Consider the following 18,274-nt stretch of genomic DNA (forward strand, 5'->3'; position numbering starts at 1 on the left):
GTCCCAGATTCTGTGTATTACCTGTTAACATTTGGCAGATATTTAGATGAGCTTGAACTCCCATATTATGATATTAAATCTTTCAGTAAACAATTAATTAAATCTGTTGGGCACTGAGTAAATGGACATTCCCTTTTAAATGATCTCTATAATTTTGATATTGCTGTGTGTCTTGGTCTCTTGCTGTGCAATAGTTTCAATAGAGTCAATAAAAAAAGTTGGCAAGATATATCAATTCCAGAATGTACTAAAAAGAAAAAAATATATATTTACTGTGTGTGTAAAATAAAATATCACCAAGCTTGTTGTACTACACCGAGTGATGAAAAAACAACAACTATGGAGTTTTTTAAGATTATTTACTTTGTACCTTCTATAATTTTTACACACTTGCATATCATTATTGGAAGCATTATTTTCATCATCGTTTGTTTTTCTACTGCGTTCTATTTATTGTTATAGACTTTAATGTGAGCAGTAATGTTGCCTACAGACTAAACCATAGGGTAATTATCTCCTCAGAAAAAATAGCATGGCTAATTATAAGGTCTAAGTATAAGGTCTGTCATTGTAGGGAACAGTGCAAGGGACATCTATATAGTCCTTGTGGGAGCCATACCTGTCTATCAAATCAACTTACTCCCTGCTGAAAGAAAAACACAGCCGCACATGCGGCTTAAAATATTCTGTTGCCTTCCAAAATAAACTCTAGCCCTGCCCAGCTACAATATGTATTTAAGACTTTAAGACTTTGCGTGTTTCGTTGACTAAAGTCACATGTGCAATCATGTGATAACATGTTTTATTAGTTTATTTTTAGTACCAAGGGAATTGACAGGCACTGAGTCTTTAAACTTAACTAGATGAAGTCTTCAAAGAAGAGTTCCTTTTGTTCAGAGGTCATTTGTGTGGCAGTCAGGCAAAACTAATATTGTAGTGTCATTGGAATTGCCCTGTAAGGATCTTTCCTCAAGGGAATGTTTCTTGACTTCTCTGTTATACCATTTAACCATGCAAGCATATGTTTGCAGTGCATTCAAAATATACTGTGTGGCAGCACAGCAAACAAATACAAAGTAAAGATGATTTACTGTACATTGAGACCTTAAAATTATTATTTCTGGTCTCTATTCAGTATCTGACATGGCTGGGAAAGTGCATTGACCCAATGTATACAGTAGTAGAGTAATAGCTAGAAAGTGTATCTGTTAGATTGTCTGTTTGTGTTACAGTACATGGACCTTCAGGGCCTCCAGTAGATTGAATCAGAAGTGGTGTGCATGTGTGAATATGACCTGCTTTTGTTTTTTGTTTTTTTAACCCTGGAAACGTCAGGCCTCCTTTGTCCTAATCATTCACTACTGTGGTACCATTGTACTTCCCCTGGCAACGTTATGTGCTACAGCCTCATATTGCAAAAAGGATGTTTGTGCTGAAAACAACATCATCATGTGTTCAGTGATTATTTTGACTAGGACTGACTTAATTCTTTACTGTTTTTGCAGAGAAGAGGGAGGAGGAACAACAGGCTGAATAAATGCCTGTTAAATTGGGGCATTCTTTAAAATGGTATAAATAGCAGTCTTAGTTCGTCAAGTGTAAATAGAGTTTAAGATGCCCATTGTGATGTTAAAATGCCTGCATCTTAGCAAAGCGATACGAGGTCTTTCTATCCAAATGGATCATTTTCTGTTCTTGGTATTTAAAAACCTAATAACAAGTTCCTGGCTTTGAAGCAGGACAATGTCCTCAAACTTGTTACCTTTTAATTTAAATCTTCTTGTTGTCTCCATGGTGATTTCACAGCTTGATTCTCTTCCCCCATAGTTTCACAGTTACTGTGCTCGGTTCTCATGGCAATCGAGCATCAGTGGTGGCTGCCTGCTGCATGCTCTCTTTCAGCGCGGGGGTGGAATAATGATTAACGTCATCACGCCACAGTGCGCAGGTGTGATGTCATACCGGCTGCATTCAAACCTCTCGCAGCTCTTCAAAGGGGGCTGCGTAATTGAACGAGAAAAGGTGACTGCAATGCGTGTCCTTTTTTTTTTTTTTTTAATGACTCACTTGTTCTGAGGCTGAAGTCATTGCTCTGACCACATGCCAGCCCTCTCACTGCCCTGTGTCTGGATTGCCTCTTGGATTCCTTCCATTTAGTTGGTGGTGCTGTAGCTTATTGTAGGATTTTTACAGCCAAATGAACGTTGCGACACATGACAATGTCCAGAAGTACTGAAGTAAAAGCATGTAAGCCAGAGTGCTTTCATGGGTCTAAATAAAAGGCACAGTATCTAATAGGGAGTTAACCATCTCTGTTGAGATGAAAATTCAATACTGGAATGCTGTTTTAAAATTGGCAATTACAAACAGCGTTTATTATTCTCAGACATGAAATTATTTCAGACCAGCAGATTCTAAAAGCCAATAATCAGCATATGGAGTCCACTTGCAGTTCTTAGTCTGGAAAGATGTGCAGCATCCACTAAGTGTTTTTAAATATACTGTAATATGACAGTTTTGGTTGTTTATATTCTCCTGCTGTGGTGAACCCAGTTACAGTATTTTTGAGCTCTGATGCACAGGTGATATTCAGCTATGTCAGTTAATACACTCTTCATCACATGGTATGTCTTAATGTACACAGCTTCCATGTGTAAACAATTATGGTTCCCTAAACTCCATAGCTTTAATCCTGCTGGGTACGAGTATTTCAGAAATAATGAAAGGGTGGCAGTAGCAGCTGTGTTAAATGTTTGCTTAGATTTAAGATTTGCATTCATAATTGTATGTAATCAGTTTAAAGAAAATCCAACTCCACACCCCAATACACGTTAACGTGAGCATTCTGTATTTTATTAAAACCATAGTTGTGCTATTTTAGAAAGACATGGTTACCACAAAGGACATGTTAGACCACTTTTCAAAATAGAACAGTTGCAAGTTAAATGGTAAAAATATAAAGGAGGGGCTAATTAGCATATTATGTTCATTCTATCAACATAGGCACAACACCTGTAGGTTTCTTTTAATCATATCAAATATAGCAATATCTAAGTTTAATTCAGTTTGGTATTTTTCTTATTTTATAAGTGTATTAAACCGTTATATACCACGTGTGTTTTTACATCCACAGGATTGTTGGTTTGCATGTAAATCATAACAAAAGTAACTAATTCTGCTAATTCTTTGAAGTGGAAAATAAATGGTTTACTGCATATATTCTGCAGTTTTCATATTTTACTATCCAGATCATTCTTAAAGGCTTTGTATTCCTAAATAGGCAGTAAAATGAAGCTTGTTTGTTTTTTTTAAAGTTGAACTGGACAACTCAGGATCTTCAAAGTTTGCACAAGTTTATGGCCAGAGAGGTGGGGAATTTCACCCCCCTTTTCTATATGGTAATTCACTGTTAGAGTGCAGTGAGGGGAATGAACTTGCACTGGGGGGATGTTCCCCTGCCTCTTGTGGAAGCTGTTTACATTTTGAATGTGCTTATGTTGCAGGTCAAGGATAAAAAGTCTTTACCGACCTAAGCCATGTTAAAGACTAAGCCAATTTCGATTTTTTCCTTAAAAATGTACATGCAGATAAGATTTTATGCCATATCTGTCATTATAGAAGAATTTTTTTTCGGTAATGATAAAATCATGTAATATCACAGAATGTGCTTGCTAAGACGCATCAATGCTAATCAGAGCTAATTTGGCAGATTTAATGGATAAATTGCTGTTGATGGAGGTAAAGAACCTGCAAATGCCAAGCCATGCACTAGCAAGCAGCATTCAGACAATTAAAAGCTAACAGAAATTTTCTATGACATTAATAATCAAATGTTATTTAAATATGTATAATGATCATGCTTATTGTTAAGGTCAATCATGCGGATTTTAATGCAGCATTTAGACGTGTTTTTTTGTTTTGTTTTTTTAAAACCACGATCACTTAATGCAGCAGCTAAATGCAAATGATCAGTATCCTAAGCCAGGTTTCTAAAGGTCACATGAGCATGAAAGCCGAGCCGTGTCCTGTATTGACTGAAGCTGGAGATTTACTGAACCAGAAGACTATTGCATTACTGGATGAAGAGATACAGCTTCAGTACATTGGCTTACCGTTTCATTGAGTTCACCTTTAGGCCCCTGTCTAAGTGTCTGATTAATTTGGGTTTTCAAGGATACTAGACTCTGACAGCTGAAGCAATGACCTCCCTGCTCTACTGTGGGGTGTTGCTCTGAGCATGATGCAGTCAGACATCTTTTGTACAATCGGTATCTGTATACTGCCTTAGAAGGCCTGCTTTATATTTGTAAGAGTTGTCAGCTGCCTGATTTAGTCAGGTTTATTCAACAGCCCAATCATCTTTTGGTAGTGGGAGATATCATTGCTTTTTATCGGCACATTGTTGCCTTTTTAAAGTGAGCCTGCGTGCCAATGAAATATACAATAACTGGTTCAGAGGAGTCAAGACAAGCAGAGATAACAATGCATGCATATTTCAACCACAAGCCATTTTTAAAATGAATTAACGTCAAGTGTTGAATCACTAGCCAGGAGGAAAGCAAAACTGGATGCAGAGTTTTATGTTGTTTAAAATGTTTCTGTGACAGTTTATTTGGGCTCACTTTCAAAATGAAAGTCTGTGATCTTCAGTTATGGTTTCCCTGTACGGGAATGTGGTGACAGTCTTTTTTCTTTCTTTTTTTGTGATGCGTGGCCCTCAGATGTGACAATAGAGACTCCTAAGGGAAATCAGTAATTGGGCTATTTAACAATGGAAGATTTTGTCTTTCATTAAAACCACCTTTTTATATATAGTAGAGCAATTTTATAAATCAAACATTTTGTTATAACAATTACGAGAATGAAACACAAAACGATGATGTTAAATTAATAAATTACAACATGGCAATAAGTAGCTTGGGTAATATCATACTGAAATAATACTTACTATAGTTAATGTTAAAAGTAATGCAGTTAATTTTAATATTAATTTTCACTTTTTGTTTTCCTTTAATTGAATTTATACATAACACAAACGCTAAATTACAGAAGTGTAATCAGATTGAATCATTTTATTGCACTCAGTCTCTATTATAAACCGATAGATTTGAGTTGAGCAATTTGAAAACCAAATGATTCAGAAATTTCCATCTAATTTCCACTAAGCAAAATGTGGCCAGAGACGCAGACACAAAAAAAGGTTTCAGTATGTAGGTCATCTACAGAGTAATATTGCACTTTCGTGAGAATAAACTTGTAGTTGTATCCATTATTTATATACTTTTTTTATTATTTTTGGGTCACAGACAAATATAACTACAGAAAAGTACAGCAGGCGATCACTGGAGATAAACACGGTCTGAAAACGTTCTGTTATAGAGTGTTGTAAGGCTGAAATAGAAGTTTATTCCAACTCATAACACACCCTTTATATTTTTTATGGGAAAAATATATTTAATGACTTGACATGGAATATAATGCAGTACCCCAACCTTAAATAACCTTTCATGTTGCTAATTATACAGGAGATCGGGATTGTATGTTAATCTGCTTTCTTTAACACAGCTATAAACCTACTTCATTTCAGATCCAAACTGACAAGTCATTGAAGACAGAAGCTCACAATCATGTGACTGTGTTAATTCCACAGAAAGAATCGCATTGCATAAGGTTAAGAATTAAGCATGGGTATTGTTGGTCCTTTTTTATTTTTTCTGGAACAAAATATTACGATTTTTGACGTGTAATGCTGATAGCTTACATTGTTGTGTTTTGGAATTTCTTTGGTTATTGGTTTAAAAACGTAATTTACAAAAGACAGAAGTGAATGCTGACATTTTTGCAACTCATATTTCAGCACTTTAAAACCCAACAAATTCCCTTGCAGGAGTCCAAGGTCTTTTTATACACTTGTCTTGTTTATAATTCAGTAAGCTGCTCATCCAAGGACGCAGCAAGAACTGAACAATTGATATATAATGAAGTTAACTGCACATTTCAGTCTTTTAAACAGAGTGCAAATGGTTGTCTATCTGTTCATAAAGATTAGCAATTTTATAGATCTCTGATTAGGTAAAATAAAAATAGCCCCAGACACACTATCACTGTCCGGTGCGTAACAGAGATATTATACTGTAGTTATAAACCCTGAATGCTTTGAATGTTTTTAGCAGACTCGGCAGAACTAGAAGTGCTCGAAGGTGCTATTTTGTTTGGCTTGTTTTTACATACCCAGTCTGTTTCCATCGAAAAAAAAAACATCTTGGAACTGCTGCTGGCAGCATTTGAATTTGAGCTTTTAGTTTGTTGACACATAGAAATGTATTTAAATCGTGGTGTGTTGAACGAAATGGTGTCCAAACAGAAAGGGTGTTTGACAGGGGTCCCTGTTGTATGCACCAATACAGAATCTAAACAATATCACTGTACAGATACAGTATGTGCCCAAGTAGAAAAGCTGTTCACAAATGGAACATGACATGGCTTAATGACAAAGATTCTGTTCACAGGTTTCTTGTGGGAGTGTGTCTTGCGAAATTAAACATGCAAATGCTTGGAGGATTTTTTTTTTTTTTTTAAGCCATTATTCAACCTAATTTATTTAAAAAGACTTTAGAATATATGTAATATGTTCTGAATAAACCATTCAAATTAGCCATTCAAACGTGCATCCTTCCTTCCTTGGTGACACACAAGATTATAATAGTCTCCCCCAAGACAAATATTTAAACACCTTTGTAAAAATGGTATTATAGATATGTTTCTAATATTCTAAAGTTTATTTCTAGAATTTAGAATCTAGTGCATTTTGGTCAAGTTAGTGTCAAACAATTTCCGTTTCCTTGCATCACATACAGTAAGATCATAAGGTTTGTGGAAGTTGCAAAGATCAATACCAGTTTTCTTTCCTACATCACATTGTGCTCAGTAAATCACATATATATGTCTGCAGCACCTGTTAGTAGAAATCAGAAACAGCATCTCACTCTTCAGTACTGTGGTGACCTTGAGTAATGGTTCGGAATGAAAAGGATTATCATGTGGCTCAGCCACCTTGAAGTCTCTTAGTAATGTATTCCATTTGGATGAGAAAAGTTCTGACACCTGCTCCCATCTTGTTATTGATTTGCAGGTTGGCATAATGGATTTCTCCCACTGGGAGTATTTCACAAGTGAAATCTGGCGTTAGAGGTAAAGAAATGGTGTTAGCAGAACTGCTACACAGGAAAAACATTTTATTTGGGTTAGAAGAAAACGGTAGTCGTCTCTTGGTAACTGGTAACTGTAGCTTTGTAGCTCACCAGCTACAGGGAAACAGCCTCTTTTAATGGACAGTAATAAGCATTTATCATTATTTTTATTATTAATATTAGTTAGTCATTTAGCAGACGCTTTTATCCAAAGCGACTTACAGAGACTAGGGGGTGAACTATGCTTCCCAACTGCTGCTGCAGAGTCACTTACAATATGCTCAGGGTCACACACACTGAGTCAGTGGCTGAGCTGGGATTGAACCCGGAACCTCCTGGTAAGCCCCTTTCTTTACCACTGGACCACCAACCCTCCTAACAATAGTAAGTAGTGCTACATTTGACTTGCAATGTTTGGTGCTGCCCTTAGTGCTCATGATTTTCACATTTGCTGGGATTTCTCTGCCGGGTGTCTTTTTATGTGTATTTCTGTAAGACGGTGACTGCAGTTTCTACTGGGGCACATTTGAAAATGTTAATAATGTGCCTCAATATGTTGATCCTGGTGAGTCCATACTGAAATGTTTAACAGATGAGTTGTATGATGATGGGTGGCACTTTTGACCCTGCAATTTTCAATGCAGTAGTCGGCAGCGCCTAGCAACAATGTTTAGTCCTCACTCAGTGCCAGCCTGTTATACTCAACCCTCCCCCTCAGTACAGCAAACCTTTATTTTATAAATTTAATCTTTTTATATAAAATGAAAAATTGCTCGTTTTGTTTCTCTGACCCAATTTTTATAATATCAAACTAAAAAAGATATGGCAGTCTTAAAGTAGGTCATAAATAATATATTCATTCTCAAAGACTTCTTTTTCCTTACGGTAGAAAGTATGGTGAGGAAGAGAAACAATATTGTTCCTTAATAGTAATCGTTTCTGTGGTGACCCTTCATAAAGTTGCTCTTTTCTCTGGCATTTCACAAGGTCATTTTTAGTGGCAAAAACAAGCCCTATACAATGAAACAAAATAGTTTTGTGAGAACTTTTCCAGGAAATAGATTTTTGCCTTTTTTTACAACAGGAAATCAGCTGGAAGTGGGGAAAATGGGTTCCAGTGCTGTCTGGCGTAATGGCTGCTTATTCTTCGATAGGTATGCAGTTATCTTGACGCCCTAAGAAACATGAAAGACCAAACGAGTCAGCTGTTGGATCAGGATATGACCCACCTTTGTTTGTTTTAGACTGATACCCATCTACAGTTGCCACATGAAAAGCCGCCATTTTAGCAAAATGCTATTCTGAGAAATTGGGCTCCTGTTCTTATCATAATAGTGTTATTTTTTGCAAGATTAAAATCAAATTAGAATGGGGCACCCATTTTTTGGGAAGTTATGTGTTTTTTCCCCCCTCTGTTTCATGGCCAGCCCATTTTCAATTTTGTTGATTAGGCCTGAGGGAAAATATACTGCTAAAGAAACAAAAAACTAGATGTATAAAGCGTTTATACACTGGTAAATGCATGGCAGCTCTTTGCATTCACAAGTGTTCTAATTCGTTACAATCTGGTGCAAGCCTTTTGCATTACTAAATGTGTTTTGTTGCAGAATAAAATAAAAACAGGTTTTGGATTATGGCAGACTCACAAAGTACTTGGCCAAATGAATGGTTTTAGCACAGGAATACATAAACCACATATTAAAACGCTCAGTTACTCGGTACATGTGTTATGGTACGTACCCAGTGCTGTGACATATTTATTACTGGTTGGAGTAAATGCCATGTAAAACTGCAGTCAAGCATTATGATTGACCAAGAAATGGTGCCGTGGCTGAGAAGAGCTGCAGTGTGGTTCTTTTTCAAATCTCTACACAGTGATAAGTAGAGGGGAAAAGGTAATTGATACTGTTATAATGTATACATTCTTTTTTTAATGATTTAAACGTGTTAAACGGATGCATAGCTGATGAGGAATTGTTTTTTTTCTATTTTTGCTAAATATACAAAGTAAGGTGCATGTTGAGGCCAGAGCCAGCATGTAATTAATAGTAAAACTGCAGGGGTAAATTATAAATTCTGAAATTCAAAATGTAAAAGCTGGTCTCTGTTTTAATGATCCAGAGAATGACGCCTGAATTTGTTGTTGTTTGTGTGGTGTAGTAATGTAGGCCAACTCACTCCTGGGGGGGGGGGGGAACACCAGCAGGATTGATATACTGTTTTGTGAAATGGTGGCAGTACTTGGATCTGTCGCTGTTTTAGATCAATAAAATAGGTCAAGAATGTGTAGACAGTGGAATATAGTATTGTTACCTTGTGTCTTAAATGATTTGGAAATCCATTTGTTTCCAGTCTTGTGAAATGATGCAGTGCGTGTCATTTCATTCATATAATTCCACTCGTGTTTGTACCAGGGGAATGTTTTCTGCTAACAGAACAAGATTCAAATCGGATTTCCAGACTTCAATTATTTTGATTAAGCCTGTAAGGGTTTTGGTCAGTCAAAAAGTTTCCACATCATGCAAGCAGAATTGTTTTATTTTTATTTTTTTTTTTTTTTTTTTTTTTCTTCAGGAAACAAGCTCACGAAGCAGGAAGTAACCTTTAAGGCATGTTGGTATTAATAGTTTGTACGGATGAGGTGAGAAGGTAGAGGCAGATATAGCATTGCATATTATAGTATAGGACTCACCCAGCAGTGATTACTGAATCAGTTTAATGATGTGATTAAGTCGTGAAGATGTTTATGTCAGATCACCGCTGTAATGAAGCAAAGCTTGTACTTTCCACGAATAAAAGCAAAAGAATTTGAAATGCTTTAGAATATAACAGCTTTTAAAATGGAACTGTGTTCAAACAATCACCATAGTGATCTGTGTGGGCGTTTCACACACACACACACACATATATCAAACTTTAACTGCAGCTCTTAGATTGATCTCAAATCTGGGCAGATTTCAATACAATTAGTGAGTTTCTATCAGCGTTGTAATCATTGAACCATGTTTCATAATTTTAATGTTAATCGCATTTTTTCGGTTCTAAATGTTTAGTTTCTAATTTGCTTCCAAAGGAAATACTTGTAAATGAAATGTCCCTTTGTTAAATTCAAATACATACATACATACATACATACATACATACATACATACATATAGCAATGTTGTTGTAAATGACTTCCCCTTACCTGGGAACTAGTCGGGAGGTGCAATAACCCACTACAACTAGAAATGATATAAATATTAGCTTCCCGTAATTTTGCATTAATGCTTCAGAAAAGTTTGTTTTGTTTTTTAATTCTGAAATTGCTTTTGAATCCCGATCCATAACAGAATACTGCTGCCAGCCATACCAGACAGACATGATGGGGTTTTAAGAACAGTAGTCATAATATCAGAGGGGAAGCCTTGGGCTATGGTTTCCCCATCAAGAGAAGTAATGATATGAACCGGTAATCCCAGTTTTGCAAGATATTAAAGGGAGGAATAAATGAAAGCAATTCAATAAACGCCTAAAGACAGTTCGGGACCCAACAATTAAGAAACATTGAATAGGGACATCCCATTAATTTAGACATTTGTGACAAGAATTTAAAAATATCCTTGAGGGCAACATAAAATACTTTTATAATAAATGTTGCCTGGATTTTTACTGCAATTTTCTACTAGGTTTCGTGTTATACAGAGGTGTATATGAAGTTGGAGCAAAATCACAAATGTACAATTTTGACACCAGTGAGAGCTCCAAATCAATGTTTCTGTAGCGATTGCTCATTAAAGAAAAATAATATTGATTTTGTTTTTAAGGAAAAAGCTGTGGCATTACACCCAGGAATACATTGTGTTGTAAATGGCAGGCAGGAGCTGCTAATGGTCAACGATTGTTGGTTCAAAGCCGTAATCCAAGAGATCCAAATGCTTACAGCTTCAAAAGCCAGTATTTTGTCCACCCAGAAGCGCCACTAATTTGGGTGGATAGACCCTGCAATCTTGAAGAATGTGCGACTAGCCCTGGGGCTGTTGATTGAGGGAAATTGCCTGATTTACATGCAAACGAATAAAAAATGCCAGTCGTTCATACTGCTAATTATACTGATGTAAGGACGTTGACTTGCTGACATCACTGCTTTCATTAGCATGCAGGAGGTGTGCAGACTGCAACAGTCAGTACTCCTGCTCAGTGACTGCGCTGGCAAGGCTGCAGATTTCCTTTCAAATGTCTTGTGCTGGGGAGACCTTGGAGATCAAGTTAAACATACTCTGGCTTGCTTGTCTATAAGCTTCATTTAATAAACTGGAGGCTGAGCCTGTTGGATTCATTTGGGTTTCTGCAAAGGAAGAAGAGGAGGATATATGTGTTTTTTTTTTTTTTTTTTAGAGGAAAAGGAACAAAGCACAAATTGTAAGGGAGGACAGTTTACGTTTCCAAAAGTCTTGTGAAAACAAAGTGCAGAGACAGTGCTTGACCTGCTGGCACTCGGCTTTGAGATTTTTTTTTTTTTTCCAGGAATCTGCAAGTTTGATATGTGTCTCTTGAAAGGCTTTGACAAAAGCTTGCTGCTCACTCTGTAGAAGCAACTAGCAGCGTTGCACAGAAAGGATTGGGAATAGGATGGTTTATCACATTGTGGTGGTGCGTATGCTGTTTGAGGAGGTTTGCAATGAACAGCGCACTATAAAAACAAACCCCACCAGGGAACAGGGTGCTGACTAGCTTTCAGAGACTGCATTGAAAGGTAAGAAATAATAATGGTTTGCGTTTGCTTGATAAAATACTGGACGGATACCATTTTTAAAATGTTTACAATTGTTATGCCTGGTTGAACCTACATTTTCTTTGACCTCAATTGAATTTCTTTATTTAACCTTGGTAGGTTAAGGTTCATGATTTCTGTGACATTTGAAAGGATTTTCAATTTCTGAAATGAAATGTTGGATTTTGTGTGCACTGTAGATAAGTCAGACCTACTATTACATCTCTCATATTTTCTATCTGAAAATCTGTGTTAGCATCAGAGTCCTGCAGTATGTTTTGCATAGTCCTGCTGTGCATTCAGATACATTGTCTGAAACAACATGCAAAGTATAAGGTAAACACCAATAGGAAATATAATCATTTCAGGAAATTGTAATGAACTCAAAACTATGCCCTTTCATAATTTAATTTATCTGGGGGATAAGAAGCTGACATGTTATGGTAATAAGCAGCATAAAGACATCAGGATTTTACATTTTTGATTAGAACTGTTACAGCTTAAATAAAATAAATCTTGATTACCCTTTTTTAAACCAGAAGTCAGTTTTGTTCAGAATTTGTCAGATGTGGGTCTCTTACATTTTGTACTGCATTTGTTCTCCTTTTTAAATACATGTTTTTAAAAGGATACAGCTGTAGTTTTGTTGTATGTTGCTGTTTGTGATGTGGACATGACCCGTGCTCTGGTAAAGGTTTTAATCTGATTACTCTTTGTTTTTTAGTCATGGTGGTTTGACTGTCCTGTGGATTGATTGATTGAATCAGAATGGGTCATCCTGGATTAGCATTTGAACAGAATAACGGTAGAATAATGTGACTCCAGCAGATGTAGCTCAATCTTTGTAAAGATGCAGAAATGAAGCAAAGAACTCCCCCACAGCCATTATTCCCCCATTAAACCAAGTCGTATACCTGGGCATATGGTTACCCAAATGCCATTTCTGAGAATTGAAATTCTTCTAAGCGTCCAGTTCATGGGTACAGTGCTTTCCGGCTTTATTTAGATTTCCAATTAACATTTTAGCCATTCGCAATTTAAACATCATTAAACAACACAAAAGACATCTACTCTTAGTAGAGCCTTAGGCAGTTCTCACTATCAGAATACACAAACAGTGAGCCCAGTGATGGCTTTCACAGATGGGTTACCGAGTCTCAAAAGACAGTATGTCAGTCACAGCCCTGAATAATTACAATACCTTAAACTACAGACATAGATCAGTTATATCCTGTCTAAGTTGTTTATTCATTTTACTGCACCGTTGTGAACCTTGAATTCAGCTACTAAGCTACTATTCTGAATCATACATTGTGATGCGTGTGTTCACAAAGAGGAAAAAAATCTTACTGCTTTATTTAAATGATGTTACATGATTTTTAAAAAAGAGGATATTTTACTGCCTAAGAGATTACTGTTCAAACAGTGTGCTTATTGAATCAAGATGAAAAGATTAGGTATTTATTAGCACTGTCAGCAGTAGATTTGTCTGCCGTGTTGCCTAAAATGTGTTCCATTAATACGCATTCCGCACAGGTGCCTGTGCTGTGCAGAGAGAAGGAAGGATTATGATTTTATGATGGCAGGTGAAAAGAGTAATCTTGTAAAGGTGGAACCCATTCTATTATTACAGTTTTAGAATAGGACCATGTCGTTTTTTCTGTTCTTTTTTCTTTTTTTTTTTTGAACGGTCACTCTTGAAGCTGCACAAAATCCAGCTAGTAACCAAAAAATGATCTGCATGCCATTTTTTAAATTTTTATATATGTATTTGTTTTTAAGATTTATTTTCTTTTAAGTGTGTAAACAGACCACAGTGCAATCCACTGTTTTTCATCTAGGTGCCTGGAAGCACAGGAAAGCACACCCGCATGTTGAATTAACCCTTAATCTGACACTGCTAGCTAAGGGGTGTAAAGAATGACCATCCGGGACAATGTCAGAGCAAACATTGGCTGATGTTTTCTACCAGCTGCTCTGAATAGGGCTGTGAATTATTTGGTGATGTTGTTTAAAACCAACTGGGGGGGATGACGCTATGGAAAGGCAACAAGGACTTTGTAAGCATTCTGTTATGATTCTGGGAGCCACATCAAAAGGCTCTGAGGGCAAGAAAGACATTCACATTTTTAAGACCCTGCCACATGTTGCATGGTTTCTGGAGAACAACATTTGGTATGCTTGTTTTTTTTTTCTTTTTTTGCTGACATACCATACTGTAAATTGATTTGTCTATGGCTAGGTTAGGCATTATGTCTGCACTGGATTTACTGTTAATTTGGCAACACATCTGATGTTTAGCACATTGCACTGAATGGCTGTGCCCTTACATCATGCATACAGCGGATTACTGTCATTCCTGGTGCTCAGGAGCTATAATAGGAAAGCTTTAAGGTTTTGACTTTCATCCTTCTGGACTTGATAAAGGCAAGTTCAAGCCTGGGTAATATTTGTGGTCAAGATATATCTCTTCATTTGTTTGAGGACGTGAACTGGATTGTATTGTCTACCACTCGAATTAAAATATTTTAAGGTGAAACAAAGACAGAGCTTGAGGGCAAATCAGAATGCTTAGCTTGTTGTGAGCTAGGGGGATATTATGGGATTTTATTTTCCACCTGTCACAAGGAATTGTGCCTTGATAAAGCCAATTACCGTTATTTAAGGTGACCCCGTTTTCCAGCCAAGGTTACATTGCAATTCATAGTCTAAAAGGAAACAAAAGACAAAGTCTTGCGCGTTAAACATTTTGTAACCGAAGGCGAATACTTAAACATAACCCCTAATTATGGATACATCAAATGCAATCAAAAAGAACGAGCTGCATTTATTAAACACTGCTTCCCCTTCAGGCTCGATCAGGACAAGTCCTTCTTACTTGTGACGGTGATGCGTTGATGCTGCCTGTCGTCGTGACAGGTCGGTGACAGCTTTGTCAGTAAGCCATGCTTGTTACTGTCTTTCTGGGGAAGGCGTTTTTGCATTTGGAGACGTTTAATTAACCATTAACCATCCAGCCTGGACTCCATCTGATTTCGTCTGCCACTTGCATGTATCAGACCTGTGTTGCCTGTCAGACTAGTGGGTCCAACCTAATTACTTTTGAGTTAATGGGAAGTTTAACAAGAGAATACTTTGACTTTGCTCTCCATATGCAGACAATACTAACTTGTAATCATACTCACCATGAAAAACAACCTTAGTGCTGCTCAGTACATAGTTTTTGGAGTCATTTCTAAACCTCAGCTGTTCCAAACAATCCAGACCAGGTGCTGGAGTGATTCTGATAGAAATGAAATGAATGGAGAGAGATGTGGTGGTGGTGGTGGGGGGGGGGACGGACGGACACCGTACTGTTAGATGACATCAGCATTTCATCAATTCAGTTTAGTTTAAATATTCATGTAAAGCCTGGTGTTAACCAGAGACTATTAATGTGCTTGGCTTCATAGTCTCAATATTCTCTCAGAAACAGTCAAAATTGGTATATTGAAACAAATTTTTTTTTTTAAAAATTACTTTTATTATGGTGCTGCTGGGTAACAGAATTACTTGACTCAACTTTCGATATGATTTTTGTGATTTTTATTTATTTTTTTTACGTGTTTTAAAACACACAAATTGAATATTTACTGGTGCATTAACAATGTACGAGTCTGCACCAGCTTAGAAATACACCTTTTCTGAGACATTTGCCTGTCAGTGTGGTATTTAGACAGTAAATGAAGTTTGAAATTAGCTTGGGCAGTTTGTTTTCATAGTGTTTTGACTTTTCATAACAGGAGCCGTTTAAACTAGCTGTAGCACTCTGGACCCTGGAAACGAGCGCTGTTATTCTTGAAGGCGGGAGCCACAGGCCGAGTCCTCTATTGTGGATGGATACAAAACAGATGCAGACTGTCTGTTTAGATCTTTGTGTATTTTTGATCTGACGAATAGCAGGAAATAGGAATTTCTGGCACAAATCCATTCCTTAACTAAGTTAAGCCTGTAGACTCAAGAAACAAACACAGACAACACTAGTATTGTTTTAAGAAAAAAAAAAAAGATAGCTCTAGCACCTTCGCAAACTCTCGTACATACATAACATTGCTTTAAACATGCAAAAGGGGGTCGAACCTTCGAGTGGCTGTGAATATTTAGGATTGTTCACTTTTGTTCAAAATTAAAAAAATTAAAAAACTCATCCAATCAAACTGCCTCTGGGCCACATAATTCAAAATGTAAGCTGAATATATACTAAGGGTTTAAAAAATAAAACGTAAAGAAAGTTTATTATTAATAGTTACGACGATAGTTATCCAAGTCTCATTAGTTGGATGCTCAATTAAACACTCAAGATCCTGCTTTTACTGTTAAAAACTCTTAATGCTGTGTATGTCACCAGTAAAAAATGTGCCTATTGGCTTTTTGGAGTGGTAACTGAGCTGATCAGTTGTGCTGGTACTGCCTTGTTGGTATGAAGAAGGAAAGGACTTGGTTTCAGCAGTTTTAACAATCAAGTTTGTCTCCTGACCCTCACAGGCTGTCATAACACAAAGGGGTTATATTCCACAAAAGACACACACGCTGGATTAGAAAGCTGCCTTGGATGCATTGGGCTACTGCCAAAGTCACACTGCCAAAGAATGTGTTTATAGTTCTGTGTCCCAGCGCCGCTGATTGGACAGAATCACCTAAATAGTTTCTCTAAGAACATTCAACTCACAAATGGCTTTCTTGCTCTCTGCAGGAAGATTTGCCTTCACTGTAAGTGCCCGCGGGAGGAGCATGTTGTGGCAGTGATGCCTTTGGAAATGGAGAAGACTGTGAACAAACTCATGTATGACTTTCAACGCAACTCCACGTCTGACGATGACTCCGGCTGTGCCCTGGAGGAGTATGCGTGGGTCCCCCCTGGATTAAAACCAGAACAGGTTTGTTTATTTACTTTACATTTTAGTACCATTATCTTTTTAATTGTATACAAATGTGATTGCTTGGCGTGATTTTTTTCAGGGGAGGGATTATTCATTATTCATGTGTTCTGGAAATGTTCAAGTCACCCTCCTGGGGTCTAATTTTGGTTCAGTATATTTTCAAAGAGTAGTCGGAGAATGGTTTTACAGTATCCCTGTGGTTTGGATACAGAAGAGAATGAACATTTTAGTAGCATAGTATTATATAAAGAAGGTTTTAACAAATAACATGTATTAGTGACTGATTTAATTATTTACAAAAGCACTCAAATAGGCATCCCTGTATCCAGCTTGAAAAATGTGCCTAAATTGTGTGACCAGCACTTTACAGAGCAGGGACTGTATTTCCAGATGGGTATTTCTTTTTGTTAATTAACGAAATGGTATGTCTCATTTCAGAGTAAATGTATAAGTCAATAAGTCATTGGCTCATAGATGTCTTCTATGAATGCAGCTCTTTTAAAGGTCACATGTGAAATGAATGTAATAAATGAACTGTATTTTTCAGTCAGAAGACTATATTATTGAACAGTTTTTACAATACTGTGGTGAGATAATTGAATGACTGGTTTTAGGGTCATGTCTGCCAGATTGACCATCTTGAAGAACCATTATTTTTTCTGGACCAAACAGTAAAATAACCTGGATTTTAAGGTCACCTCTTGTCCAATTTCCCTTGTCTAAGTTGAATTTATATAGACAGGGATACTAAACTGCGTAATTCACTGAAAAAAAAATGTGAATTTGCATTTTGCCTTTGGACATAATCCACATTACGATCCTTTTGCACATTACAAAACCCTCTTAGGTATAAGTGCTTAACACTTCACACAATCCAGGTACAAAAAAGTAGCATTAGAGTTTTTCTTCCCTGTCGGTTTGAGCATTGATACCAAAAAAAACTATGTGAGGTGAGGTTAGCTTTGATATAGTCTCAGCTGGAGACTTCTAAAGGTCAATAAAACCCTCCTTATACAGCTATAACTTCTCTGCAAAATGCTGATGAGCGGAAATGATTATTCTGTACATGACTAGATGAAATTGCTAGGAAGGCTAATAATAATAATAGGTTATCATCGCTGACTGAGCTGCACGCCCCAAAGCAGTGTAAAGCCAAGAACAATGCAAAATGAGAAAATGCCTTCCCCTTTCCACAGCCAATACATTCTTCTTAATGAACACCTTCCTAATTCAGGTTTCGGGAGGTGTTTGGTTTTTTGCAAAAATAAATTCTGAAGGAAAATGTTCTCGTCCGCAATTGCATTGCTTACACGTAACTAAAGCCAAACCCTCGCCCAGCCTCTGGGATTTTCACTGTGGGAATAGGCAATGGACAATCTTGTGTGTTGAATTGCAGAGCACAGTATGTGTGT

The 18,274-nt window shown here is 37.0% G+C and overlaps 1 protein-coding gene across 3 annotated transcripts in view; it reads left to right on the top strand.

The window, feature by feature from the left end:
• The window catches only part of LOC117413733 (prickle-like protein 2), a 72,553-nt gene that overhangs the window by 43,925 nt on the left and 10,354 nt on the right, over positions 1 to 18,274 (top strand). For 2 of the 3 annotated variants that reach the window (XM_058999670.1, XM_058999672.1), the window contains one exon: positions 16,676 to 16,859. In XM_058999670.1, coding sequence (XP_058855653.1) covers positions 16,676 to 16,859 — 184 coding nt within the window. Of the gene's footprint in view, positions 1 to 11,370; positions 11,926 to 16,675; positions 16,860 to 18,274 lie in introns of those variants that run through there. The other variant, XM_058999671.1, reaches the window with a different exon arrangement.

Source organism: Acipenser ruthenus, chromosome 25 (genome assembly GCF_902713425.1).
Source record: "Acipenser ruthenus chromosome 25, fAciRut3.2 maternal haplotype, whole genome shotgun sequence".
In the NCBI taxonomy this organism is placed as follows: Eukaryota; Metazoa; Chordata; class Actinopteri; order Acipenseriformes; family Acipenseridae; genus Acipenser; species Acipenser ruthenus.